Consider the following 27,804-nt stretch of genomic DNA (forward strand, 5'->3'; position numbering starts at 1 on the left):
AAATTCACACCTGACTGCCACTTGTGTTTGCTTTAAAAACTTGAGAAATACAGTCATGGAAAAAATGATGAGCCCACCTTGTTTTCTTCAATTTCCTGTTCATTTTAATGCCTGGTACCACTAACGGTCCATTTGTTTGGACAGATATAATGAGAACAACAAAAATAGCTCATAAGAGTTTAATTTCAGAGCTGATATCAGACACGTTCCACGGTTTTCCCTGAAGTTCTTACATCAGGAGCTATGGCTTTGTGCTGCCAGAAACAGAGCTTTTAAGCTTTTCTGTCTGTTGTAGTCACATGACACACAGGAGTTAGTACCTGATGGCAGAACCATAGTTTCTGATGACTGCAGCCATGCGTCTTGGCTGCTCTCCACCAGGTTCTGACATGGTTCTGCTGCCACAGCAGCTCATTCCTGTTGCACTAACTCAAACTAATGTGCTTTGTTTTTGGGCTTGTGCTTCTCCATTTAGTGTTTGATGACTTTCCATAGGTTTTCAGCTGGATGTAGATCTGGTGACTGAGCAGGCCAAGGCATGGTTCCAGTGTTCTGGTTCTCCATCCAGGCTTTAGCTGACCTCGCCGTGTGGCAAGGGGCATCGTCTGGTTGGAAAATCCAGTCATTGGAGGCAGGAAAGAGTTTTCCAGATTTCCAGAGGAAGACTGTTTTCCAGAGCAGCCTGTACAGGACCTGCTTCATTCGCCCTTCACACGGTTGCATTTGCCCTGTTCCCCCCAAACTGAAACCAGCCCAGATGGTCACTGATCCACCCCCATGTTCTACTGTAGGGGCAGGACAGTCTGGTCTGTAGGTTTCTCCAGGCTTCCTCCTAACCAGGAAGTTGGCTGGAGTGGGCATCAACTGAACATTGGATTCATCCCTGAAGAGAACCTGAGCCCAACCATCACCAGTCTAATCCTTGTGATCCCAGCAGAGAGTAACCGGGCTTTCCTCTGCCTTTGGCTTCAACAAGTCGGTTTCCAACTCTCCCTGCTGAACAAGTCACGTTTCTCCACAGTGCCACTCATTTTAAGGTCCCTGGAGGTCTGATGACGAGTCCTGACACAGGAACAGATGAGTGCTCGGTCATCTCGTGGGGTAGAAAGACGTTTCCTGCCGTGACCAGCTAGCATTGTGGCAGCACCATGATTGGCTAGTGTAATGAACAGCTGTCACTCACGTTTATTCCCAGCAGAGCCAAGATGGCTTCACATAATTATTTTGGTTTAGGCATGATGTGAGAGCTGACAGCTTCTGGGCTGCGCTACGGCTTGAATGTAAGCAGGAAACTACTGTAGGCCTTTGCATGTGCTTATGACATGAAACGGCCTCTTATAGACCCTACAGGGAACACAATGAAGCTGAAGCATGTCAAATAGGACGTAAAGTAGGATGGAATCAGCTGCATTCATTGTATTCTTCAGGTAATATACCTTTACTGGTTCCACGCATTGAAATGAACAAGAAATTGAAGACTAGCGGTATGTTAAGAGGTATTTACTGTGCAAATGAGAAGCATGATGTGTTCTTAGTGGTGAAAGAAAAGTACATTATCTGGATAAATGCTCCTAATGAATGTTCCCACAGCCTCCTGCCTCCTACAGAGCAAAGAGATGACTACAGACAGGTGCCTGCAGCTATGTTTCTTCCTCTCACCTTCCATCATTTCACCTGCGCCTTTAGGATACGTGTACAGGACTTTCCTCGGGGGGATGAGCTCTGAGGCGCTGAACCCAGAACCAGTCACCGAGCTGCCGCTGACTCCTCCCGCAGAGGACGACGAAGAAGACGCTGCCATTGCCTTAGAAAACACACACAGACACACACTCTTATAATATGTGAGACATAAATACGGCGTGTTTAAATGATGGCAGTTAACTGTAGTCAACAAGCTTTTGTAGGTTTCCAGCGACTATCAACAGTCCTACTGGGTGGCTAGCAAGGAAGCTAACTATCCTGCTGACAGCAAAGCACACCACAACCGTCCGCCATTAATGTTGCTAGACACACAATAATAATAAAAAAGAACCCGTTTCTACTGTCAAACTTACCGTCGGTGTCCCGGTAAATCTAAAACGACTTAAAACCCACGCAGTTGGCTCTGTTGTTGTTTGGATTTCTCAGCTCTAGTTTACGACAGCGAGGAGCGTTTTACGTTTGAAGCGACGTCGCACTCACCGCAGATTTCACACTCATCCGGATGCCGTCGTCCGCCGCCGTGAGGGCCTTAAATTTGTTTTGTAGATCGACAAAAACGTTTAAAAAATGGCCCCGATGTATCGTAAAGCAGGGAAGCCGACGTGTGGAGGCAAGTCACTAGTAGTTTGACAGCAACCAGCGAGTTAAATTAGTTTTAAAAGACAAAGTAAGCTAATTTACACCGTTTTCGTGTAGCTAGCTTGCTAGTGTGCTATCTGTTTGTGTTGTCAGGTTAGCATACGCTTTGCTAACGTTAGCTAGTTCACAGTATGGATGTGCTACGTCCAACTCTTATTAATATAAATGGAAGAATGTACCGCAGGAATATGATTAAGGAGGAACATTATGAGGAGGAAGAAGATTGCTCTTACATGGAGCCAACAGGTGAGTAGTAACAGGTAATATGCACGTTTGTATGCTATCACACTGTAGCCACAATGGCTTCAAAACAAACCTGTAACACGTGTGTGTGTGTTTCTAGAGAGTGAAGATGCAGCAGATGAAACCTGTGACAGCCACTTCATTGAACAGACAGATAAAGGTTACCGCTGTGCCATCGATGTCCCAAGTGTTCTTTACAAGTCAGTAATCTCAAAATACACACATTTAAGCTGTTCTCTATCTTCCTTAATGTCAAAAGAGAAATATGTTTTGTTTCTAAGCTATATAATACGTGCCTGTGTTTGTCTGTGTTTCTTTGTTTCCGTTGTTGTTCTGCAGATATATCATTGGAAAAAAAGGAGAAACACGCAAACGTCTGGAGGCCGACACAAAGACTTCCATCAGTATCCCAAAACAAGGAGTGGAAGGACAGATCGGTGAGGATCGAAAGCAAACGTGGTCGCTGTAACGCTGATCAGAGAGCAAAAGAGTTTCTCCTCACTTTCTTCCTTCGCTTGACAGTTATCACGGGTTCCCACAAATCTGCTGTTTCATCTGCCGTCACTCGAGTTGAGGTCCTTATGGAGAGTTTCCGGAAGAAGCAGCCTTTCACGCACTTCCTTTCATTCCCGCTGAACGATTCCAAAATTCAAGAGGGATTCTTGACATTTAAAGACAAGGTGTTGCAGCAGTTTTCACAGGTACTGCAGAGGGGAATGGTAATGATCAGGGGCAGCGGTGGCTTTGTGTTGTTAAAGGTTGGCACTTGACTCTGTTAATACATTCTGTGTTCACAATTTGTCGCTGCTCAATGTGTAGGATCACGGAGTGGAGGGAAGCATCTTTCAAAACCCTGCAAAGCTTCACCTGACAGTCGGCACTATGGCTCTACTGAATGACATGGAAGTGAGAAAAGCATGTGAACACCTCCAAGAGTGTCAAAGGTTCATCAGGTAGGGGCCAAGCAAAATTTTTATATCATACTAAGATTAAACTGTGTACTTGAAGGCACTCTTTATTTGAAAAGACTTGAAAGGTGGTTCAGTGGTTAGCACCGTTGCCTCACAGCTAGAAGGTTGCCGATTGGCGTCCCGGTGAGGACACCCGGGATCTTTCTGCGTGGAGTCTCCATGTTCTCCCCGTGCAGCGTGGGTTCTCTCCAGGTTCTCCGGCTTCCTCCCACAGTCCAGAAACATGCTGAGGTTAATTGGTGATTCTAAATTGTCCGTAGGTGTGAATGTGAGTGTGCTTGGTTGTCTGTCTCTAAGTGTAGCCCTGTGATAGACTGGTTACCTGTCCAGGTGAACCTGCCTTCACCCTGAGTCAGCTGGGATAGACTCCAGCCCCCCATGACACTAGTGAGGACTAAGGTGTAGAGATGATGGATGGATGAACTTGAAAAAAAATGACGATGTCTGTAGTTTTCTTATTGTTAACAAAGTCCATGAAAAACAACCATGAATCGATCCTACTTACACGTACGACGTGTGAAACCAAAGCCTGTTAGAATATTCATTTGTGTCGTAGAACTTTGGTTTTGTCCAAAAAACCTCTTGAAATCACAGTAATGACACGTTTGTTTGTTAAAATGAACACTGGTCCCGTAGTTTAGTTTTATTACATTTGAAAAAGAACTGTGTGTGAACATTTATTTATCCTCTCGTTGGATGACCTGAGCGACTCAGTCAAATTACGGCTAGACAGAGTTGTTGATACAAGTCTGACGGTCATCTGAGGAGAGATCAACTACAGACAGACAACAGGCTGTTTGGGAATATGCTGAACAAGCTGATGTCTCCAACTTGAACCTTATACCGCTTCAGGAATGTGCTCCCAAATGTCTTGGTGCCACATACCACCGGCCACTTTCAGAGGTTGTGTAGAGTCCATCTGTTGACATGTTGCAGCTGTTTTCGCTACGCGTGAAGGACAGAAAACATATTAGCATTGTTTTGGCTTATCAGTGTATAAATGTGAGCTAATTTTACATCCTCAGGAGTAGCAAATGTCTAGACTTCAGATTATCGCTGTTTATTTATGGGATTTGTTTACAACATGGATTGTCACTAACTTTATCTTTTAATACGCTAACTTGTGTTATAGTACATTTTGATTGAGTAATTGAGATATTTATTTTGAATATGGAAAGACAAGTACCCAGTAAACAAAGAATTAATATTAAATACAAATAGACAACTGCTGGGCTTACTTTCATTTCGCATTACCTGTGATGTGTTTGATGTAAAACAAACTCAGAATCACAGCTCCGCCTTGTGTTATCTTTCATCAGGGACATCACTGATGGAAAACCTCTGCCACTGCAGGTGACAGGTATAGAGTACATGAATGATGACCCGGCCATGGTGGACGTCTTGTATGCCAAAGTCAATGTGAAAGACGGCTCAGATAAGTAAGAACATCAGTGAAGAGCTGAATACGTTTTTAAAGCTGACGCCTCGTTATTTTAAAGCTTTAATTCAGCCTCTGTTTAGCAGTTTGTGTTTTGAATATTTCCCCCCTTTAGGTTGCAGGTGATTGCAGATCGGCTGGTGGAACATTTTGTCTCGGCGGGGCTGATGATTAGAGAGTGGGACAGAGTGAAGCTGCACGGCACCGTGATGAACACTCTGTTCAGGAAGGACTCCACAGGTAAAGACATAACATGCACACGACGGCCTAGCAAGCACTTACACAAGGAGAAGAAGTTATTGACCTGCTGGGAGCGCGCTGGTAGCTGCTGCTGCCCTGAACAAATTTGCCAATGTCCTCTTATTATCTTTTGGCTTGGACCGGAGCTGCAGTGACGCCAAAGCTGCATCTTGAACAATTGCAACAACAAATGTGCGCGGAGAGGAATCAGGGAGGTAGTTCTCTGTTTGGCCACCGCTCTGTTTACGTGCACCAGGCCGTGTGTTTTCCAAGTACTCTGACAATGGCCTCATTCATTTTGGGACATGGATCAAGTCCAGCAGCAGCAGCTCTCAAATTTGTACCGAGCTGACCAACAAAACAGCACAAGCGAGGGGCCGTGCCACTGCTGACCATGTTTACCGCCGTGTGGACAAGCCCTATTAACATTCAGTGTGTGTGTGTGTGTGTGTGTGTGTGTGTGTGTTTTCTTTCCCCCTTCGTTCCTATTTCACAAACACATTTTACAAACTAAATGACCTTGACTGTCACCGTGCCGTCGTGCTACAACTGCAAGTAAACCTGTTTGTTTAATCACCCTGATATCTTATCTGTGTTGTCGTCGCTCCGTGTTACGTTGTTCAACTTGTCTTTTTTGCGCTCTGGTGTTTTTCCAGTTGAAGACACGGGCGGGACAGGAAGACAAGCCGTGAGTGAAAGGGAGGCGTTTGATGCCAGAAACATATTAAAGGTTAGAGGAAATTTACTGCTGCTGAATTACATCCAGACTCCTCGACTGCTGTTAATGCAATATTATAGTTATAAATGGGGATTTTTAAATAGGTTACACCAGAATAACACAACATGTAGCTGCTTAAAAACACTTTTGTATGCGCTGCCTGTCCAAACATTTGAGGCAAACAGGCTTATTATAAAGGTTTCCTAAAATCTAAACTGTATAAAGAAAATAACTAGGTCTTGATTATTCTATTTAACCACCTGCAGCCATATTGTACCATTCAGCTGCTGCAGCACACTGTATTTCGGTTTTCCAACTGTGCCTGACATTTCCACCACACTCGGGAGTCCCACGAGATTGCCATTTAATAAGTGCTTAAATGGGGAGATTTAGGTCTCTGGGTGGAACAGGACAGAAGCATGCACGGAGGATAATCAGGTTAATTTTGGGGCTGATTCACGTCTGTCGTTGCAAAAGGTGTTGTTGATTTCAGACTGGCACTAAATGATTATGTTCCCAGATTAGCGGCGGTGTGAAATAAGTAATTAAACTTTAAACCACTTGATCTCCTTAAAAGTCACGGCAGTCGGATTTCAAATCAGCAGCGTGTTTGTTTATGACTTTACCTCCAGCCTGTGTGGAGGGAACATGGATTCCCTACTGGCTGCTTATCAACCTATTCTGTAAGTGTGTGTTGCTCTTCTTCGGCTGTAACGTCTACAGAGCATCTGGAAAGTACTCACAGTGCTTTTACCACATTTTGTTATGTTGCAGCCGTGTTCTGAAATGGATTAAATTAATTTTTTCCCTCAAAATTCTGGACAAAATACACCATTATGACAACTTGGAAGAAGTTCTTTTTGAGATTTTTGCAAATTTATTAAAAATAAGAAACTAAGAAATCATATGTACATAAGTTTTCACAGCCTTTGCTCAATATTTTGTTGGCAGTAATTACAGCCTCTAGTCTTTTTGAATATGATGGCACGCCTATCTTTGGCCAGTTTTGCCCATTCCTCTTTGCAGAACCTCTCAAGCTCCATCAGGTTGGATGGGAAGCGTCGGTGCACAGCCATCTTCAGATCTCTCCAGAGATTGGATTCAGGTCTGGGCTCTGGCTGGACCCCTCCAGGACATTCACAGAGTTGTCCTGAAGTCTACAGACAGGTCTTTTGACTTCATGCTTGTTTTGTGCACTGTGGAACCTTTTATGGACAGGTGTGTGCCTTTCCAGATCATGTCCAATCAACTGAATTTACTACAGTTAGACTGTAGAAACATCTCAAGGATGATCAGTGGAAACAGGATGCACCTGAGCTCAATGTTGAGCTTCATGGCAAAGGCTGTGAATATTTATGTACATATGATTTCTTAGTTTTTTATTTTTAATACATTTGCAAAAATCTCCAAAAAAATAAACTCACAATGGTGTATTTTGTGTAGAATTTTGAGGGAGAAAATGAATTTCATCCATTTTAGAACACGGCTGTAACAGAACAACATGTGGTAAACATGAAACGCTGTGAATGCTCTCCAGATGCTCTGTATGTGGGGCTTTTTTACAGCAGGTATCTTGACTTGTCTTAGGAGGGAAAGCACAGGTTTTACTCATCAGCTTAACGATGAGCATGCACAACACCTGAACTCTGAAACTGATTAATGATTATCATCATTTACGCCTGTGCTCTTCTTACATGTCAAAGCTTTGTCTGTAAAAAGGTTTTTCGTCCAGTGTTGTGTGAGTGACAGATGACGTTGTATAGCAGAGGTTTTATTTAAATGCGGCAGGAATTGTTTAAACAATGACCTGCTTCATTTGACCAGCAGGAAGACTAATCTGGTAACAACCTAATTAAAGTGACGATGAGCCCCTTAGATCTCGGTCATTTAGGGCATTTCAGAAACATAAAATGACATCAGAAGTATGAATCATTTCAATGCTAAATGTCTAATATCTTGTACAACAATTAGGAATGCACTGCGTACAAGTCTGTTGTCATTTCGGGGGAACAAGAATTCACCTGTGAAGCATCGATTGGTTGTTTTTAAAGAGTCGCTCTAATAAATCTTCCATCTGAAATGCAGCACCGATTTCACTGGAGACAAAAAGCTGAACGTCTCTGTTTGAATAGCAATACTGTTATGGATTTTTTTCCCTGAGAATGTCACAAAGGTACCAACTTATTGCTCAGTTTCCTGTAACCATGGTAACAGCATGTTTGTCTGAGTGACAGCTTGAGTGTTTTTTTTTACTGTGTAGCACAATGTTGACGTTTTACTCAGCGGTCACACTGTTTTCTTAAGATGCAGTGAAATGTCTACAACTATGATGACATATTGCTTTATTTAAATTTACAAACTCGCTGTTTTCTTTGCAGACATTCGGCGCCTACTGTTTTGGAGAGTTTGAGCTCGACGCCGTTCTGCTGTCCCAGAGATATTCGACTGACTGCACCGGATACTACAGCTCTGCAGGCAGCATCAGCTTCTCTTGAGCCTCAGCAGGACTGAGCTCATTCTGAGGTGGGAAATGAATACAGAAGTAGTTTCCGTATGGGGAGGGGGGCGTTGCAGCAGTTGTGATCGCGTTTGTCCACTAGGTGGCAGCATGGTTTTGTTGTCTCGCAGAAGACTTGTGTCACCGCTGCCTGAATCGTATTCATTGCTTTCTGAAACCCCTCAGGAACAATTTTATAAGGGAAAAAAAATGATCAGAATGTTTGAAATTTCAGACTGAAGCTCTTTCAAAAGATGAAACATGCAGGCGAATCCATCCTAAGATACTGGAGGCAGTCAGATTTCTGTTTTTTGTGCTGTAGTCTCCAGACAATTGGTTCTCTTCGGGGAATCTGAGTCCAACAACATCAAAGCAGGTGACACAAAATACGTTTCAATGGATCCAGAGAACAACATGGAAAAGAAATCAGACATTTGCATTACAAACTTTAGCCATAAATACGTTTATCTGGATTTTTGAAAACAGTTTACATTTGCAAGCTGAGGGATGTGTTGTTGACGATGGAAAGGTTTTGTTTGATTTCGTCACGGCTGGATGGTTTTGCTGTGACCTGAGCTGTTCTCCCAGAGGAGGATTATTGACTTTGGATTGATGTCAGGGTTACGTTTTTTTATGTTTTTGTAGTGATGCTGCATAAATTATATAATAATGTTGACGACAGAAGAGTTAATTTACTCCATTTTGAGACGCTTGTCCCTGAATATTTCTGTTTAATTTGATTCATCTCCACTCCATTACATCCTGGAGGTTGTACTTTTTACTTCACTACATTTATCTGACAACTATAGTTCATGTGTACATTAAAATTTCACACACACATGATCAATCTATACAAAAAGCTGTTTAGGCTGCATACTACGTGCACACAAATGCCTTTAAGTCTCAGATTTGATGCTTTTACTGCATGTCCACTCTTTCCCTCATTTCATGTGTCTCTCCGCTGCATCTATCGAACAATAGTCAAAAAAAAGAAACCCAGCAGCAGAAAGTCACGCTACCTTGACCAACCAGTGCCACGTACACATGAATCCAGCATTAATAATAACTCAAATACAATGCGTTTAGTAATTCAGCCCTTTAAAGAGGAGCTTTTTACATATTTCTTGCTGGAAATACCTCAGTATTTTCACTTAAGTGACATTTTGAAGCCAGAACTTTCTACTTGTAATACTTCCTACTGACGTGAATGACCTCAGTGCTCCTGCTTTTTGTCCCCCTGGTTGAGTGTCAACATCCGAATACAGCGATACGCCGCAAACTGTTAAAAAATGTAATGGGATATATTGAAAGCCGTGTTTCTTCCCTGGAGCCGGCCGTTCTTGTCAGACGATTGGCTGGTACATCTCATAAATGCTCGGGCTGCTCATAAAAATGTCAGTGTTGATGGCGCGCGTTTAATAATTTAAGGAGCCTTCCTGCACCGTCTCACCTGTCAGCCGTACGAGCCCAAGTCGCTGCTGTGCTTCAGCCAATCCCGGCCGCTCTGTTTTGATAGAGACTTTTACTGGGAGACTGATTTAGCAAATATGAAGTTCACTGTAACTGATGTTGGCAAAAAAAAACAAACCTCGTGCCAAAGCGGAAAGCTCCGGGTCGAGTTTCACGCCGGTCCGGTCTCATCTTTGCCCCGGCTGGACGTCACAGCCAAGCGTTAGCCGTTTCATTTCATCTCACCGCCTCATGAATGTGTTAATGCATCACTGACATGATTTATTACACCACTCTGGGTTTTTTTTTTTTATCAGTGCCCTTCCCACACGAAGCTCAACCTTGTTCCCACTCCCTTCTGTCGAGTGTGTCAGTGAATACAGACGTCGGACGCAGAGCCCGGCCACTTGCTCTTGCCGTCAGAGCTTTTTTTTTTTTCCTCTCCCCCCTGTCTTTCCCAGCCTTCCCCTTCAGCTGGCTCTCTGTTTGGCATGCAGGAGGGGGGATCGCCGAGCGGCCAAAAGTTACACTGATGAAAACTGAGGGCGCTTTTTGTTTGTCCGGTGCTGTCCACCCTCCCATCTCGGCAGTGGCGTGATTTCCCCTCCACCCTTGTTCTCCTGGAGCAATGTCTACAGACACCATTAGATATGGACATGCAAATTTTGTCATTGGAAAACAGCTAGCTAGCCGAGCTGTCCGTGCATCGACTGTCTGGGCATGAAATGTATTTTTTTTTCCCGACTCGGGGAAAGGGGCCTAATTATCCACGCCCGGTCCCCTGACAGTATGCTTGTTAGCGGGTCAGGAGTGCACACCCAGCATAACACCAGTCTCAGGTAATAGATACAGAGAGGATCCTGGGAAATGGCAGCACTATTGCTCATCGGCTCACACGCAGTGGAAGGACAGAAAAAAAAAAAAAAAGTAAGAGAGACAGATGACTTACAGTTTAATTAAATTCATTGAGACTGTGCATCCGTGTTTCTTCTGGCAGGGACATGATTAAGGATGTGTTGTGCAGATGTCCTCGGTAATGATGGCGCCGAACACACGTGAAGAAACATACGTCAAGCAGGGACTGCAGTTTTATTTAAATGGCCATATGTGTGATTTGTTGAACAGATCAGGAGCATATTGGAACAGGGTGAAGGATTATTTTTCATTAGTCAGTCATAGTTTCTTGATAAATGTGCTGATTGTCTATTAAAGGCCAGATAATGTAGAAAATGGGAAACATTTAAAACCCCCAATGTGGCTTTTACAAGTAGCAGACAAACATTTGTTCAATGATTTATGGCATATTCTAATTTAGATGTAATTCAGTTGCTATAAGGACACTTTAATATAAGTAAATGTTAATAATTAACAACTGGATGTCTTAGTATCGCATCTGTTGAGTGTCGTGTGAGTGCACAAGTGACTTAAAGTTGTTGGTAAATAGTAGATAAGTACCTGTCTTCTTACAACTACAATATAGTATTACAGGCCTTTTACTAAATGCTTGTTTTGGTGACTATTTATAAAGTCAAAAGAGGATTTATCATTAAATGTTGCTAAAAAAAATGTCCACGGAGCCCAAGTTGGCGTCTTTAAATCACATCATTTGTCCACATAATGGACCCAAGTCCCTAAATATTTGATTGACGTAGAAAAAGGAGCAAAGTGTCACATGTGAGAAGCTGGAACCAGCGACTGCTCAGCTGTTTGGCTGATAAATGACTCCGTGCTTATTAGTTATTTATACTGGACACGTTCATTTTTTACATTCTGGTACTGATCAGAAGGTTTTTTTTACCTTGTCAGCTTGTCCATGTGGTGTTTTTTCTTATATGCTGGAAGACACATCATGAGTTAAATAAGCAGTCAAGCAGCTGAGTGGACTGATGACAGTCTCCAAAGCACAGATCAACATGTCAGGGTTTCATACATAAACCACATGTCAGGTTTCGTTCTGAGGTTTTCTGTGTCGTTGTTCTGCTGCAAAATTAGTTTCTGAACACCTGCAGCTCACCTCGATATTACAGCTTAGCATTGTGTAGTTTTTCATCTTCTGGAGGAAGCGACGGTTTGGAGTTACGTCGAAGCCATTTCAAGTTGTGAAATGATTTCTTTTTATTGATGAGAAACTCAAAATATGAAACTTTGAAACCTGCAGATCACTCTTTTTTCTGGAGTTTTGATCAATAACTGGAGAAGGACTTGAAAAAACACAGAGCATTACGAGCACCTCTGCCTGATACGCCGCCGGTCCTTCGTGTGACACCGAAGCGGCTCCGACCTGTCGGGACGTGGCCTCTGCAGGACCTCTGAAGGTGTCCCGCGGCATCTGGCAGCAAGATGTTAGCGGCAGCTCCTTAAGTCGGATTAGACTTGTTGTTCCATCACATCCTGCTCTGATCACTGTCAGCAGGTTCCCACCGCCGCCGACCATCCCACACGCCTCGCTGTTCCAGACATGCGTGACTTTAAAGCCGTTACGGTTTGACCCTTGTCAAAGTCGCTCAGGTCTCAACACCTGGCTGTTCCTCCTGTGTCCAACACCTTTAACGATGCAGATCACGTGGCCGCTGAACATCTGCAAATCTTGGCATGCTTTTCCATTTCTGGGTGCTCATAGTGTTACAGCTCATCTGCAGTAAAGTGACTCTCTAACAAAACCACGTTGCCATGCATGTCTGCGTGGGCGAGCTTGCTTACGCACTGCCCAACATACGTACTGTTTTTTTTTTTTCCTCCGTCCCTGCCACATCTCTCACCCCAATTAGTCATCTCTGTGATTCCTACAGTGTGAACGTCCAACTGAAATTCAAAACTAGCCTCCGCCACTTCCCATCAGGCTGATGAACGAGACCCCAGTGTCTGTTTGTGTTACCACGAATCTGCCGCCTATCTCTGAAGATCTAACGAGGCAGAGACGCTGCACCTTAATTAAAATGTTAAACAGTTGCAGGGATGTGCGCATGTGCTTGTTTACACGACGAGCCGAACGGGCCGCGTGTTGTGAGGGGTGATAGACGACGCCCACCGAAAACGTGCTTTTGCAACGCCGAGCCAGCTGATAGAAACTTATTTTCCGATCCATTTACTTTACGTGTTAAAAGTGTAGGAAGAAAAGAGGCGTGATTTCACAGGAAGCAAAAGCAATCACCTCGATAAGCCCACAACGCTCCAAAAATGTTCACCCAGCCCCCTTCACTAATGAGAATTCATATCGTGTTCGGCAACTGAAGTCTTGCGTTATCTCGTATTGTTTAGACCTCCACCCAATTTGCATATTTAATTTCATGCCAGTTTTTAGAGTGGCTTTTTTTTTTTTTTTAATGCAAAAGCTGTTTGAAATAGTTGATCAATGTCAGTCTTTTTTTCTGTTTTGATATTCAGCACCACGCCGTGCGATTTTTCACAGCGTAATTAGAAATTAAGCTTTCTTTCGGGATTGATGGCGTTAACATCTGCTGGGAAAAGCGGATGATGTTTGACAGACTTGACATTTTAATACAGTAGATATGTTTGATTTGCACGCTCGGAGTGACTAACAACATCGATTGAGCGCCTAATTATTTTTTTTAAGGTCACGGTAAGTTTAACTCGAGCGCACCTTAAAACGTGGGTCGGCTCTGTTTAACCGCATAAAACGTGTGAAATCCAATTAACTGATAGAAGAAAGATCACTTGGCAACGGGGACGCACTGGGATGACATTTCTGCAGGTAGCGTCGTATTCCTTAGCTTTCCCCTTGAATTTCTCCAGATTGTTTTAGGGCGTCTGACTGATCAAAGGTGCTCCATAAATGATTCAGCAAGACAAAAATCTGGATCTCTCAAACCGAACGTCGTTAGCGGTGAAATATGACAGCGCACCTTTTTTCTGACTGCTCTCTTATGCTGAGTGTGACTCTGCGGTCGCGTGCCAACGTGGTTTGAACGTCTCACTAATCACTCTGTCACTAATGGGCATAACAGGCCGCTGATGGACAGCCGAGGCTGGAGTATTTGAAATGTCTAATCTGTGTCTCCAGCGAGAAGGCAGGTGATCCCTGCGGCAGCTCTTTGTCATTCAGAGTGCTGAGTCTGGAGACTGCCTGCAGCTGTCCACGTCTGTTTACTGCTGGAGGCGTTCACGCAGCGAGCAGAGGCACAAAGCCCAGAGTGTTTGAACAGCGAGGAGTCATTCAGAGCCGCTGTTTACTCTGTGTCACTTTGCACAATAAGAGTTTAAAAATAGGACGCGCGAGATATTGTCATTATCAGGTGGCGTCTGTTACGTTTCTGATCTGTGAAATGTCAGAAAAATGCCTTCCGAGTTGTCCTCAAATGGCGTTTTGTCGCCTGTCAGACATCCACAAAACCCAAATGTGTTTAATTTACAGGAATGTAAAGCAGAAAAGCAACAAATCCTCATATTAAGAAGCTGTAGCTGGTGAATAAAGTCCATAAATGTCATGGAAGCTGACATGGAAATGGTTGGGACTTTAACGAAGGTAGAACCGGCGTCTCCTCATAGAGATGCTGTGGTGGACGTGTTCGCTAAACAGCTGCTTATATACACATCTGTCAGACACAGAGCCGCATTAGCATTCATTTGGAGTCTGTTTGTGGCCACCTGATGAATGGAAGTCCAATATTTATTCTTCTTTTAGGCTTCTGCTGTTTAAATACCATCTAAATGTTCAGCAGCCACTTTGTCTGCCGGCCTTCGGCACCGAGGGGCCTCGTTTTTTAAAGATGTCTGCATATCGCACCTGGATGACAGCAGAACTGTGAAGGTGCATCAGTGGAGCCTTAGCATTAAGCCGAAATGCACTAAAACATCGGATGTAACTGCGTGGAACAACAGAGGTGTGCAGCTTTAAAGTAAAGAGTAGAATATTACCGGGTCAATGAGCAACACTGTGGTCGGTCAGTTCTGTTATAAACAGCACATCTCCTGTTAAAATGCAGCTGAAACTTCTCAGCTCCGTTTGTCAGAATACAAAAGGGGCTTGGAGCACACTGCTTAATTCGCAGCATTTCACTGTGCAGACGGACTAACTGTGGCAGTTTTCTGTCGATCGATGCATCATTTCAGCGCTGAAAGTGAAGGACGCTCATGGCGGGATCAATTGGAGTAAACATCTCAGATTGCAGACTCCCTGCCGTAAACCTGTCCCTAATCAGAGGCTGTAAATTGTTAAACAAATCCTCACCTGCATATAGATGTTTTATCATTTGTTTATGTGTGAAATCCCTCCGTACGCCGCTTAACGCTGCTCCTCACGTCGAGTGAAGCTGACGAGGATTTGTCATTTATAGGAGTCGCTGTGAGGTTCATAAAACTAAACTAAAAATAAAGCATGTGCTGAGACTGAGGATGTCAGGAGATGAGAATATTAGCCAGCTTCTGCCTATTGTGTACATGTAATTGAAAAAGGTGCTGCACTCTCCTCCACCCCTCCTGCTGCCGCCTGCAGTGTGAAACAGCAGCTTCAGTGCTTGCCGAGGAAAAAGGCAAACTGCTGTCAGACTGCTCTCAACTAACTTTGCACTTTAATAGCTGTGTGACCCAGTTTGAATCCTATTGAATTAAATCTATACACATTTATAGCAGCTCCACTTACAGCTGTAAGTCACTGGAGATTACTTATTAAATGCCTCTCGATGTGGTTTATTCTCTCCTCCACTTTCAAAATAACTTCTTTTGATGGCGTTTCCTATCCAGGAACTTGGTTTGGGGCTACGCTGTATTTGCTTCATGCATACTTTACGGTGTTTGTGTACAGAGAACAGAACGCCGCCGCTTCATAAACAAGCGTCCGCGGTAGCGTTTGTGAGAAAACAGGTTTCGCTGTGCCATCAATATTTTAGCCTTTAATGTCCTTTCCCTTGAGGTGCCTCTCTTTCTACATCTTTTATTGATTTAAACTTAATACATAATCATATGCGTGGATGCAGGAGGTAGAAAACCAAACTACAAATCTCCTCATTCTCCTTAAAGTTCAGCATTTTTCACTGATAATCCAAACATTACATACCTACCAGTGTAATTGTAAATGAAAACAAGCCTTAAGGTGGTAAAAGGCAGTTCAAAAATGGCATATTTTAGCCGTATGTGTTACAAAAGACAAGAAACGGTCGTGCAATTTAAAAAATAAAAGCATGCAAATAAAGAAAAACACGTCACCGCCTTTCCAGTTTCCTCTGTCCTGACACCGGAGGGGATTTGGGCAGATTGCAGACAGCCTCGGTTGCAGAAGATCAATTTAACCACATTGTGACTGAATGCAGAGGATGATTCTTGAGTGGCATCTTGGAAATTAAACCCAGAATGCTTTGTTCCAAGCGCTGCTGTACCCACACAACTAATTAGGTGAGTTAAAGCAATAAGTAAAAACTCTTTAAAATGTACTTTTGTCGCTCCTCCATATTGTACGTTTACTCACACGTGGTTCATTAGACTGATGTGTTCTGCTACCAGCCTGTATTGGATCACTATGAAACAACAGTATGATTATTAGACTCATGCACATGTTTGAAGACGCCTGCTAGTAGCTTCAGGCGCCTCCGGGGAAGGTGGAGGTCGCCAGCCTCTGAGTCAGTCACTCAGGGGCTTCTGGGGCTGCAATGTTTGGGAACCACTGCTTTAACGTGCAAATACTGATCATTGATTATGTGTTGCAGGTCTTTGGATTGAAAGCGATGCTGCCGGCTCACGAAGAAGCTCCTGACAGATGGAAGACGAGGTCCCGTCAGATTTGAACACGAATGGATTTCCAGCGTAATGCAGAAACATCTTTCTGAAGTCTTTTGTCGAAATCCTTTGTAAAATTAGGATTTTTTTATTCCCCCTTCCTACCTCCTTCTGGCGTGATCTGCAGCACTTCAACATGCTGTTTTTTTAATTTGTCAGAAATAAATAAACGTGTAAAGCATCCACCCATGGCCTGCTGCAATTAATTGTTGTGTACCAGGAATTCCTGAAGCGATCCCGTTGCATCACGCGACAACATGTACAAGCGCGATAAGCGGCGACGCTCCTGTTGGGCCTCGCGAGCTGTTTGTGAAACAGAAAAAAGGCCCGTGTTGTTTGCTTCTGTAGACGGCAAACATTTATTGATAAGAAAGCCTTCAAATTTTACTGCGTGCAGCCTTGTCTGATGTTATTCAAATGACGCCTCCCCCACCCCTCTACTCCTTTTGTGTAAACTGATTATGCTCGGTGAAGGATAGATAAGTTTTATCGGCGCCTGCCTGGAGAGGAACAGGAGGAACTGATGACATCGGTTAATCCCACAATTAAAGGCACTCTTCCACAGCGTAGCTCTGATATGCAAAAGATGCTAAACAAGTCGCGTGGAGCTGCTTTCATGTTTAAAATATACGAGGCTGAAAATCATGTTTTGTTGTGTCAAGTACACAAGTTTTGGGACAAAAGACCTTGAACTTTATTCCTACAGCAAATGTTCAGGGTGTGTTATGACAATATGACCCAGTACAAAGTGTTTTAGTTGGAATTTGGTGCTGTGGACGTGGAAATGGAGGCATTTCTCTGTAACACATGTAAGATCTGACCTTACTTTGTGAAATGTTTTGACCTGCTGCTGTATAAATAGAACTGAAACGAATGGACGGCAGCAGAAGTTTGGGTAGTCGGCCGCTCTAGCGAGCCTCGCTCAGCGACTCGACCTCGTGCGCTGACAGATGCTGCTGCAGGTTTGAGAAACGGTTGATCAGTCAGACCTTCGTCGCTGTGATTGAGAGTCCGGATGTCATCCTACATTCCTGAAAAATAGCGACAGAATAATGGCAAGAGTGGACGTGATGGACGCCGCTGCACCAGCTCTTCTAGGTCGACTTGCACAACTCAGCCGTTACTGGTTGGGACCGTGTGGAGGAAGATGGGGAGCAAAGGACGAGCAGCGCCAGTCCTTAAAATCCTGAATTGTAGCTGTCATGTTGTGTAATGACATCGGATACGTGACTCACGACTGATTGTTTTCCTCGAGGAGAATAAAGGGGAATTTGTTTTCTGATTATTTTTTTTGACCCCATCCATCTTCTGCTGATCAGGGCTCAGGTTGCCGTCGCAGCAGGATAACCAGCTTGTTTCAGATATCCCTGTCCTCAGCAATGTTTTCCAGTTTCTCATGGGGGATCCCGAGGCGTTCCCAGACCAGATGAGATATGTAATCCTTCCACCAAGCTCCGGGTCTCCTTCCAGCTGAGATGTGCCACCTCAGTTGGATTCTTTTGATGCAAAGGAGCACAGAGTTCTTTCCACACATCTGAGCTCCGAACCTCGTCTTTAAAGCTGAGCCAAGCCACCCTGTGAAGAAACCCATTTTGGCTGCTGTGACCTTACAGGGTTGGAACATTGGTCGAGAGCTTTGCCTTCCCACTCGGCTTCCTCTTCACCAGGACAGGACAGTAGAACGGCCACATTACTACCGGCGCTGCAGCTGTCCATCTCATGCCCTGTTTTCCTGCCACTCATAAACACAACCCTGAGATACTTAAACTGTAGCTTCCAGCAGCAACTTACCTCCAACCCAGAGGGAACAATACACCGCCCCCAGTGCACGCTGAAGGCGACGGTGTGATGAAGCCAACAGAACCATGTCGTCTGCAAAAAGCACAAAACACAACCCGAACCGGGCAGCTCGACTGCCTTCCAGATCCCGTCCATGTGTGTCAGGATCAGAGACGCAGGGAAACCTCGGCAGAGTCCAACACCCACAGGAAACATGCTTTGGCTTTGTGCCGAGAGTACAAGAATATGCAAAGGGATGCGGCTATCAAATATAGCTTAAGACCAAACCGAGTCGTGTTTCTATGGTAACTGACGCTGCCAACCAAACCTGTGTCTGCAGCAGTTTGCTTCTCTGCAAGTTTCAGAACAAAATATAGAAGAGTCGCCTCCTTCCCAGTCATATTCTACTCATTGTTGTGACTGTAGACAAGCCTGACATATATACTATTGTCATTATACCTACATTATATTATATATATTCCATTGTATGGAGGGCGAGAGAGAGACCAGCAGTACATATATTTAGCAGTTTAGCAAAGACGAAAGGGGTAAAGTTGCAAATGTGCAAAGCTGATTGAGACGTATCCAAAAAGGTGCAACAACAAATTGACTTAAAGGCATTAATACTTTGGCATATTTTACATTTTGCATCTTCAACTTTGTAGAAATCCACCTTGAAAGAGTCTGTTTTTGTAAAGTCTTGTCAAAAAAGCCACATTATAATGACCACGATTGAATGTTGAAAAGCAGTTATTTATTATAAGCGCTGTTTGTCTTTATTAACACGAAAAATAAAAAAAAATAAAATAAGCAGCAGTCAACAACCTCACAGCATCAGCCACAGAGCAGCTGTTAGAATGCCAACAAGGTAATCTGAGGTGTTAAAATGGGGCTTAATTGGTTATTCAGCGTCATCAGGATCAGAGGGGCAACATGGTTATATATATATATAATCCACATCTTCAGTTTTATTTAAAAATAGACGGAGGGCCCATAATTATTAATTCGATAGGAAGTCGTATCAGCGAAGCAAAAACACTTCTGGTCACTGTGCCGCCACTTTAGCTTCTGATGGAGCAGAAGAGATGAACTCAAGAGCCCTGTGCAATTAAAAAATTTTAAAAAAGGGTCCTCTGAGTGTCCTCATCCCTAAAACCTGCTAAGTGAAGTGATGAACAGCTCCGAGTTGCTCATCAACATGTTTTCTATTTGCTTTGGCGGTTTTTGCACATGTAGGATTCCCCCCGGACGCTTCCTCTGCCACGGTCCAGAGAGAGAGAGGCTTCCCAGTAACATCTCAACTCAGAATCTTTAAAAGCTAATGGTGCGAAGCCGAACACAGTCTTTAAAATGCTTCTAAGTGACCCAGTTCAGCTGTGTGACCATTAATCTGCTGCACGTTCACCCCCACTCGTGACTAACGACGACCTCTTGATTAACACATCGTGTCCGAGCACGTCGTGTCCCTGATGTGCACAGCTACCCGGCGCCGTGGGACGTTTCCCCCGTTGCCCTTGTTTCCTGGTTCTGGAGCTCTGCACACTCAGGAAAGCCTGCAACTGCCACATCGACTATTTTGATGCCAATGTCAGAGTGGGTTCTGGCCAGCTAAGCAGCATCACAGAGATGTGATCCTGCCCCTGGCTACTCAGCCTTGGCCAATATTGGTAACCTTAAACTTAAATGAATCTGAGCAGAGGGCTGGATTAAGTTTATCTGTGTGGGGATGAAATACAGAGCGAAGGAGCGAGGGCACGGAGAGTTTAGGGAGCAGCAGGAATAACGTGCGGAGACTTAAAATGATGTGCAGGTGCAGCAAAACGCTGTTGGTCATAAACTGTGCAGAAAAAGCCAGAAGGTTTTTTTTTTTTACTCGGTCGGTCCCGCTATCCGTCTTTACGGCATCACTTTGTGCGGACGTTTATTGTTTGAATCAGTGAAGGATTGTTTTCAATCCTGCTTTAAATCTTGAGGTTTTAATATTTAATAGGTTTCTGTTGTGCAGATTTACAAGGAAATGTGTGAACGCACAAGACGAGACTCAGAACTCTAGTTTTCCATTTGATGTCTGAAGTTAGAAATATAATTACAATAGTTAGTTACTGCCAATTACCTCATCAATCCATTTATATATACAGCTGCAAGACATGTTGGATATCTGAGTGAAAGATGGAAAAACTGACTTTTACCTTCCATGACAATATCAAAGGATGCATCAACCAATACTGTGTACGCAGTGCTGTTTGTGACGCATCCTTCTTTCTTTTTACCACTGTCTCCTCAGACGGTAAAACAGTTTTTACAAAGAATTGAGAGTCTGATCATCTCTTGATTAGCGACCATGCAGCTGCTCCTAAAAGGTCCAGGCTCGTTCCTTCGACTGGTTCGCACGAATTTTATTAAAAGTCAAGTCAGTTTTATTCATAACGAACATTTAAACAGAACAAGAATTGAACCAAAGTGCCAAACACGACGACTAAATGACGAATCTGAATAAAAAACGACTAATAATGTAATAAAAAAATATATTTAGAAACACAATAAGGGATGAAGTCAGGGCTCGATGCTGAAGAGACTTAAAAGTTTCTGAGATCTGAGTCGTTCCTACATGAAAAAGCAAACTGTGAGAGATTAAGAGCAGCCGCTGTGAAGATCCAATCGTCTCTAACTTAATTTTTTTTTACCTAAATCTGTACATTGGTCGACCTCAGTGCTCGAACCGGCCTGTACTGATGTACTGTCTGCTACTAAAGGAGGCGCCGACCCGTTTAAAACCTTACAAACAAACAGTAAAACCTTAAAATCGATCCTGAAACTAACTGGATGTTAGTGGAGGGAGGCCAGTGCTGCGTTCTGTAACCTACCTGCTGCAGATACTGAAGATACAAATGCTCTACAGCCACATACAAGGAAGTACAATCATCTGACTGAGTGGTGATAAAGGAAAGAATAGGTTTTTAAAGAAGTGTTTGGGATGGAGATGTGCCTTCACCTTGGCTGAAAGTCTGGCTCGAAAAAAGCTGATTGTGACCTCTGAGCTGATCTATCAGATTTGAAGGAGCTATCTAAGATCTCGCCGAGGTTTTCTTCACACAATATAAAGCCACGAGCACAGCATCCATTCATGATGGTTTCCTTCAAGGAACTGTTGGATGTTTTGGGAAAGATGCTCATTCGGTTTCATTCAGAGAGTGTTTGTGCATTAATTTACACATAGCCAGCAGCCTGTTATCTTAGCTTAGCATAAAGACTGGAACCAGAGGGAAACGGCTAGCTTGGCACTGTTAGAAAAATAATATTAAATGACATTAACCAGTCAGGTCAGTTTGAGCTTTTAGAAAATACAAATGACCCTTTATTTCCTGGTTGATCTTCTGTGACTTAGATTGAATGAAAACTAATTATTTAACTCTACAAACCGCTGTAGAGGAATGTTACAGAGATAATGTGGTTCCTGTTTGACAGCCCAGATGGTGATCCCAGATTCATATTAAAGATCTCATGCTGAGGGTTATCTCCAGGCCTTCATACAGACCAATCTGGGGGAAAAAAAAGTCAGATTTCACACCAACACCTCTGATGAGTCACTCTCAGATTCTCCTCTCGTGCCGCTAATGAACAAATTAGGAGTGAAATGGAAGTAATTTTAGGCTAAATTGAACCTCATTTGCCTTTAGGCCCCTCAGGAGTCTGGCGCTGACCGTTAGCGGTCCGGGGGAGCCCGGCTCGGGCGCCGCTTCCTCCTCATGACTCAATTGCAGCAATTTTTCCAAACGTTTGAGCTGGAATGGGAGCCGCTCTGCCTGGCACGGACCTGGAACCAGCCTGATTAGTGCACATGGTAGACAGAGAAAAAAGATCTGCTTTTATCAATGAGTAATAAGTGATTGATCATCAGGATGACAACAAACAGCTGCTCCACTTGTATGAGTCACTGGCAATCAGAACATGGGCGTGTGGGCTGCTCAAAACAGGAAAAAGACACTAAAATAATGAAACCAAGTGAGCAGAAATAAATGATTAGTGCAGGATCTAATCTCTCCTTTAACTCCCTCCCTCTTGTCTCCCCTCTCCTCCCTCTCCTCCTCCCTCTCTCTCTCTCTCTCTCTCATTTCCATTCAGTCTGTTGAGGCAGCAGCAGCAGCAGCAGCAGTGTTGTATGTGGATCATTGGCCAGAGGACAGCAGCAGCAGCAGCAGCAGCAGCAGCAGGAGGAGGATACATCCCAGAACCGAACTGCCAGAGCATCATGGTCGTTGTGAGAACCGCAGCTTTCCTGTGTCTGCTGCTGGGCGTCTCGCTCCAGGTGGACGTGAAAAGTGGCAAAGAGGCAGGAAAAGCCGGGAATTTCATGGAAGACGAGCAATGGCTGTCCACCATCTCCCAGTACAGCCGGAAGATCAAGCACTGGAACCGCTTCAGAGACGTGAGTTGGTGTGTTTTAGTGTCGTTCCGCCCGCTGTGAGCTCTGCTGCTGGAGCTCCGAGATGCGCCCTGTGGAGGAGACGCAGGCTGCTGCTCCGGGGTTTTTTTTTTTTGCGCACAGTTAAACTGTCAAAGCCGAAGTGCACGTACGCGCAGTTTGAGCAGCTTTTACGCGTGAGAAATACAACTTAGAGAGATGGAAATGTTAGTGCACTTTAAATGTACAGATGCGTGCGGGTGTGTGTGCGTGCGCGTGCATCATGGAAATATAATTATTTATTTTCCTCCAATTTCGAAAAGGTTTCTTTCTCCCTCATATTTCACTCATTCGTTGCCTTTGGATGAGCTGAGATGCCAAACACGTTCCTGCTCTGTGATCTCTGGTTAAAATCATCAGTTTAAATGAAACTGAATGCAGCCAAACTCCAAAAGCTGAAGTCTCACAATCTATCTCTCAGGTATCTGTGGTTTTTCCTGAGCAGTGTTCATCAGCACCCACTGATCTGCCATATTGCACACAAAATGTAGGGTTCACGGTGGGGAGGGCTTTTACGCTGAAAGGACGCACAGCAAGAGTTAAGTTCAGTAAATCATAAATATAAAGAAGATGGAGTGTAGAGGAACGAGCCTGTCTCATTCCCATGTGGATCTATTGTTCACATGGACAGCTTTATTTATTCTGTTTAGCCGGTGGAAGCGTCCACCGGAGACTGAAAAAATGATCCTGAATGTATGAACATCATCATTCCAGCTGGAGTTATTAGATGATTGTCAAAACATTTGCAAATTATCTGCTTTTCTGTGTCGGATATTTTGAGATTTTCAGATTTTAAAACTGTGAAATCTGACAGATGTGCCGGAGCAGTAATTAGCATTTTGTAGCCGAACAGCTTAATCAGTTGATCAGGAATATAATTGGCAGACTTGGTTAAAAATGAATAAATCTTAATTACAAGACCTAATTGCATTCCTTAAGTAACAAACAGTTCATATGGTTAAACCTGTTAATCAATCTACCAGTAGCTCCACAGTCCAGGTTACAGGTGGCTGATGTGGATAAATGCAAGTTTTTCTTTTAAAAAACACAATTTTTGACCTTTTCAACATGTTCAAATGATGTTTTTTATGTGCTAGAAGATCATATCATGAAGGAAATAAGCAGTCGGCACCATTTTCGTCTCACCTTGATGCTGCAGCATCAGTAACAGTCTCACAAACATACTGTAGGAAGTGAATCCTGTCAGGTTGCCGGTTGGGGTTTCCTGTATCTGTAGCTCTAACATGTGCGGCTGAATGACTCCGGTAGTGCAGCTTGAGTCGTAGGTGAGCTGGTGTGCTCGAGCGGGCAGCCTCTACATCTGCACATCTGAGCCAGTTTAAGTCAGGGAGGGATTATCTTCACGGGGAAAGAATTCAAACTTTTGATTCAGCGAGATGAGGGAGGGCTTTAATCCGTCACGACTTTAAATCCAGCAAACCGTGCACCTGATGAATCGAGGCTGCTCATCACGGCGGCGCAAATTCCCCTAAATCCAATCACGACGGGCTCGCTGGTTTGCACCGCCGCCTGGATACAAACAGAGATGTTCCAGGAACCTCACGCAGGTACGCTGCAGTCCACGTCTTGCAGGAGGAGAAATTCTTTTGTCTCTTGTGCCATCGAACGTTTGAAAGCCGAGGATGAGTCAGTCTTCCACTTAGAAGCTGTTGGCGGATAATGATGGAGATCTCGCTGTAGCCGTGGACGCCTGGGTGGGATGATGATGGACGGATGTTCACCACACATGCTTGATGTTGTGCTGTCACTAGTTTATATTGTTTTAAGTGTGTGGGGCCTTGTTTTTGTGTTTTTTTGCATGTGGTTTACATATTTGGATGGAAACGGCGCTGAAACTCAGCGAGTGAGTCACTCCGACTGGCTGCTTCGGTTGCCAGTTTGTTACCAGTCAAAACTAAAGCAGCTAAATTCTGCCTTCGTTAAGGGGAGAAACGAGATGTTTTGTCAGCTTTACAGACATTTGTGAGGCTGTGGTGCTGTTGTGTTCTGCTCAGAGGGGTTGTTCTGTATTAAATCCACCCTCACTGATATGATTTGGACGATGAATTTTAAAACATTTGCAACCAACAGGGGATGTGTGGGCAGCGAGGGGGGAGGACGGTTATCGAGGTAAGGGGTCAGGAGGCTACGGCGCCGGGCGTGCCTCGCCGTTACAGTTACTGACGGCTCCCTGCTGCTGCACAAAGACAGAACACATGGCATGAATCAGGATGCTCGAGATCTCTGAGGAGGAGGAGTTGGTTAGCAACGCTCAGATCCCAGCGTCTACCTTGACAACCGGACAGTTGTTTGATCTCATTGGTGAGAAATATCACCTCAGACGGACGGCCTTATCAGCGTCCGCCAGAGAGCAGCTTCAACGCCTTCGAAGCCGCGTTTGGCGGCGTGCGAGGAATGTGTCCGACAGGCCCAGAGGATTTGTAATGGAATCGCAAATTTGTGCTGTCATGCAGATTTGAGTGTTATCGTCGCCGGTGTTCGGAGGGGTTTGCTTCACCTGTCTGATTGGATCAGTGTTTGACTGACGGCGGGGCGGAACCGGCTGGGATGAGGCCTCTCTGTGGGAGTTTGGCGGCGTGTTCACCAACGTCGTGGGAGGATTTGTTGAATTAGTTTTTTTGTAAAAGTTGAGCTTCAGATTCGTCTTTGATCCGCTTGAATTGACTCGCCTCTGGATTCTGAATCTGTCTTGTTGAGCAAAAGGTGGCGGCGAGCCTTTAAACTGGCCTCTTAAAGTCTACAAGGTGTGCGAAGCATCTGTTACGACTAATCGATTGAAAGGCTAATTGTTTAGTTTATAAGACTAAAAAGCCAGTTTAAACCCATAAGATACTGAATTTACAATACATTCCTCATTTAAGAGGTCAGAACTCACAAATATTTAGTTAGTAACCCAAATGATGGATTGATTTGTAGAAATTCTCACTAAATTCCTGTTGCTCTGTTCTCCTGGATAAATTCATGAAAACTTGACTCCTTGATTCAGATGACTCATCAGTTAATCAGCTGGTTTTCGTCATAAGCATTCAGCCCTCATACGTTTTCTTGTTTTAAGCCTGGTGGATCAAACTGGCTTCGGCGCCACTGAAATCAGAGAAACTCTCCTGCAAGTGCAAACAGATCTGCTGATCGGTTTCATTTGAGTTTAATTAATCTGCTGTGGCTCAGATTTGTAAAACCGGACAAGACGAGTGGTGTGGGCGGGTCGTTTTTGTGATTTGTAGTCAAGACTTCTTCTTCTTCCAGCGACACACTTAGCATACAGACACACAGGAGCGCTATTGATTTTGTCGTCTCACCCTGACAACCTTTGAGAATATGTTTTTTTGTTTTGTGGTGCCGGCCATGTTTAGCCGGTTTATCTTGGTGCTCTGCTTTTGAAAGAAGTGACACGCGATCATTAGCGGCTGTGTAGCTTCACCCTCAGTCAGAATGGGAGCGTACCAGCATGAGAAAGGTTCGTGCCCTCATCAAAAAAAACCCAAAAAATCCCAGCTGAAGCGAAATGATGCTGCAAACATCCGAGCTGCCTCGGTTCTGCTCAGACAGGACTATTCTCAGCTGTACCGGCCGGTGAGATCCACCATCTGAAATGTGAAGGGGTTGTGTTTGTTTACTAGCTGTCTTGGCAAACAGGAGGTGTGAAAAACAGGAAGCATTCATAGCTAAATAAAATAAAATGGGATGTGAAAGAAAAAAAAACCCATCACCATGTGGGCTTTTTATGAAACAGAACGCTGGTTTGACTGATCCGGCTGCTGTTTAAACGTAATGAGGAAACGCTGGAAGGAAAGCCAACAGCTGTAGAGGCAGGAGGTGTCAGGATAATCCACAGAAGGTTACGGGGTGTTATACAAGCTCCATTATGGCAGACATCAACGGTGGGGCTGTAATCATGACACACTGCAAATGTCAAGACATCAAATCTCCCATCGAAGACTCCCCTCCGCTCACATGTGAGAACGCCCACGCCGAGCAGGACGGCAGCAAACCTCAAATGAAGCTTAGTTATGTAAAAAACAACCCCTCTTTGACCACTTGATGTATTTATTCGTCAACACGAGGTCCACTTTGCATTCTGCTGCGTCGGGGTGAACCCGCTCGCTGGGAGCTCGGGCCATGTGAACAATACTGTGCTGTTCACTGGCAGCCAGATTCTGCCATCTCGGCGAGCGCTGCAGAGAGGGACCTCATTAAGGCGCCGCGCAGCCTTTTCAGCCAACCACAGAGCGCCGTTTCAGGTTCTGCACCTGCTCGAGAGCCGCCGCTACGTTTTTAATGAGGGAAAATTGATACGTCGCTTTCAGGTAAATGGTTCCTCAGTCCTGCTTTTTTTTCCTTTTCGGTTGTTAAGATCAGCACAGCGAGGCAAAACAGGAGTCATCATTAGCCACATAGCCGCCTACGAATTAATTTGATTTAAGACGGTGATAAATGCAATTATTAGATAACACTGAGCGGTTGCTTAAATTTTTGCCCGGGCCGCTCAGCGTGCTTAAATCCACACGCTCAATATTCATGAAGGGATGACTAAAGGACGGAGAACATGGTGCGCTGCATGTGGATAACCTTCAGGCTTCCAGCAGATGATTCATTATCATTAATCTATTGATTATTTACAAGCTTACAAAACACAACAAGCGAGCATCTATGAATCTAACGACATAATAACGAGTTGATTAAAGGTGAGGACGGAGACTGTTGACATTTAGCGAGTGGACTGAATCTGATGAAAAGCATATTGGAGAAGAATCGCGTACTCCGCCTTTAATTGACAGAAAACCAATCGATCGATTGTTTTGAGAATCACTTCTGACAGTTTTCTGTTTCTCGGTTTGTTATTTTGTTGTAAACGACACGTTTTGGGGTTTTGGGCCACGGATCAGACAAAACGAGACATTTGAGTGGCGTGATCGG

General features: G+C 44.2%; 3 protein-coding genes across 3 annotated transcripts in view; 2 read left to right on the top strand and 1 right to left on the bottom strand.

Annotated features, from left to right (window-relative positions):
• anapc16 (anaphase promoting complex subunit 16) overlaps positions 1-2,154 on the bottom strand; it is a 12,035-nt gene extending 9,881 nt beyond the window's left edge. Inside the window, exons 1-2 of the mRNA XM_008288830.1 lie at positions 2,055-2,154; positions 1,660-1,804 (exon numbers count right to left, since the gene is read on the bottom strand). Of these exons, the coding sequence (XP_008287052.1) occupies positions 1,660-1,801 (142 nt within the window). The 5' untranslated portion in view covers positions 1,802-1,804; positions 2,055-2,154. The remainder of the gene's footprint in view (positions 1-1,659; positions 1,805-2,054) is intronic.
• A 111-nt stretch (positions 2,155-2,265) lies between these two features.
• ascc1 (activating signal cointegrator 1 complex subunit 1) lies at positions 2,266-16,810 on the top strand. Its single transcript, XM_008288828.1, has 10 exons — positions 2,266-2,586; positions 2,684-2,783; positions 2,923-3,020; positions 3,106-3,284; positions 3,403-3,536; positions 4,874-4,993; positions 5,108-5,232; positions 5,889-5,962; positions 8,329-8,473; positions 16,556-16,810. The coding sequence occupies exons 1-9, from the start codon at positions 2,472-2,474 to the stop codon at positions 8,443-8,445; spliced, it is 1,062 nt and encodes a 353-aa protein (XP_008287050.1). The 5' UTR covers positions 2,266-2,471; the 3' UTR covers positions 8,446-8,473; positions 16,556-16,810.
• Positions 16,811-22,571: 5,761 nt separating this feature from the next.
• Positions 22,572-27,804, top strand: part of LOC103362472 (SPARC (osteonectin), cwcv and kazal like domains proteoglycan 2) — a 58,364-nt gene continuing 53,131 nt past the window's right edge. The window contains exon 1 of the mRNA XM_008288832.1: positions 22,572-22,830. Within this exon, the coding sequence (XP_008287054.1) occupies positions 22,654-22,830 (177 nt within the window). The 5' untranslated portion in view covers positions 22,572-22,653. The remainder of the gene's footprint in view (positions 22,831-27,804) is intronic.

The sequence above is a fragment of the Stegastes partitus genome, unplaced genomic scaffold, assembly GCF_000690725.1.
Source record: "Stegastes partitus isolate 25-593 unplaced genomic scaffold, Stegastes_partitus-1.0.2 Scaffold576, whole genome shotgun sequence".
NCBI classification, from domain to species: domain Eukaryota; kingdom Metazoa; phylum Chordata; class Actinopteri; family Pomacentridae; genus Stegastes; species Stegastes partitus.

Bases quoted from the DNA above. Each gene is read 5' to 3' on its own strand.
- ascc1 (XM_008288828.1), top strand. From the start codon at position 2,472: ATGGATGTGCTACGTCCAACTCTTATTAATATAAATGGAAGAATGTAC. The intron at 4,994-5,107 runs GTAAGAACATCA...TCCCCCCTTTAG, and splicing joins GTGAAAGACGGCTCAGATAA to GTTGCAGGTGATTGCAGATC. The intron at 5,233-5,888 runs GTAAAGACATAA...GTGTTTTTCCAG, and splicing joins GTTCAGGAAGGACTCCACAG to TTGAAGACACGGGCGGGACA.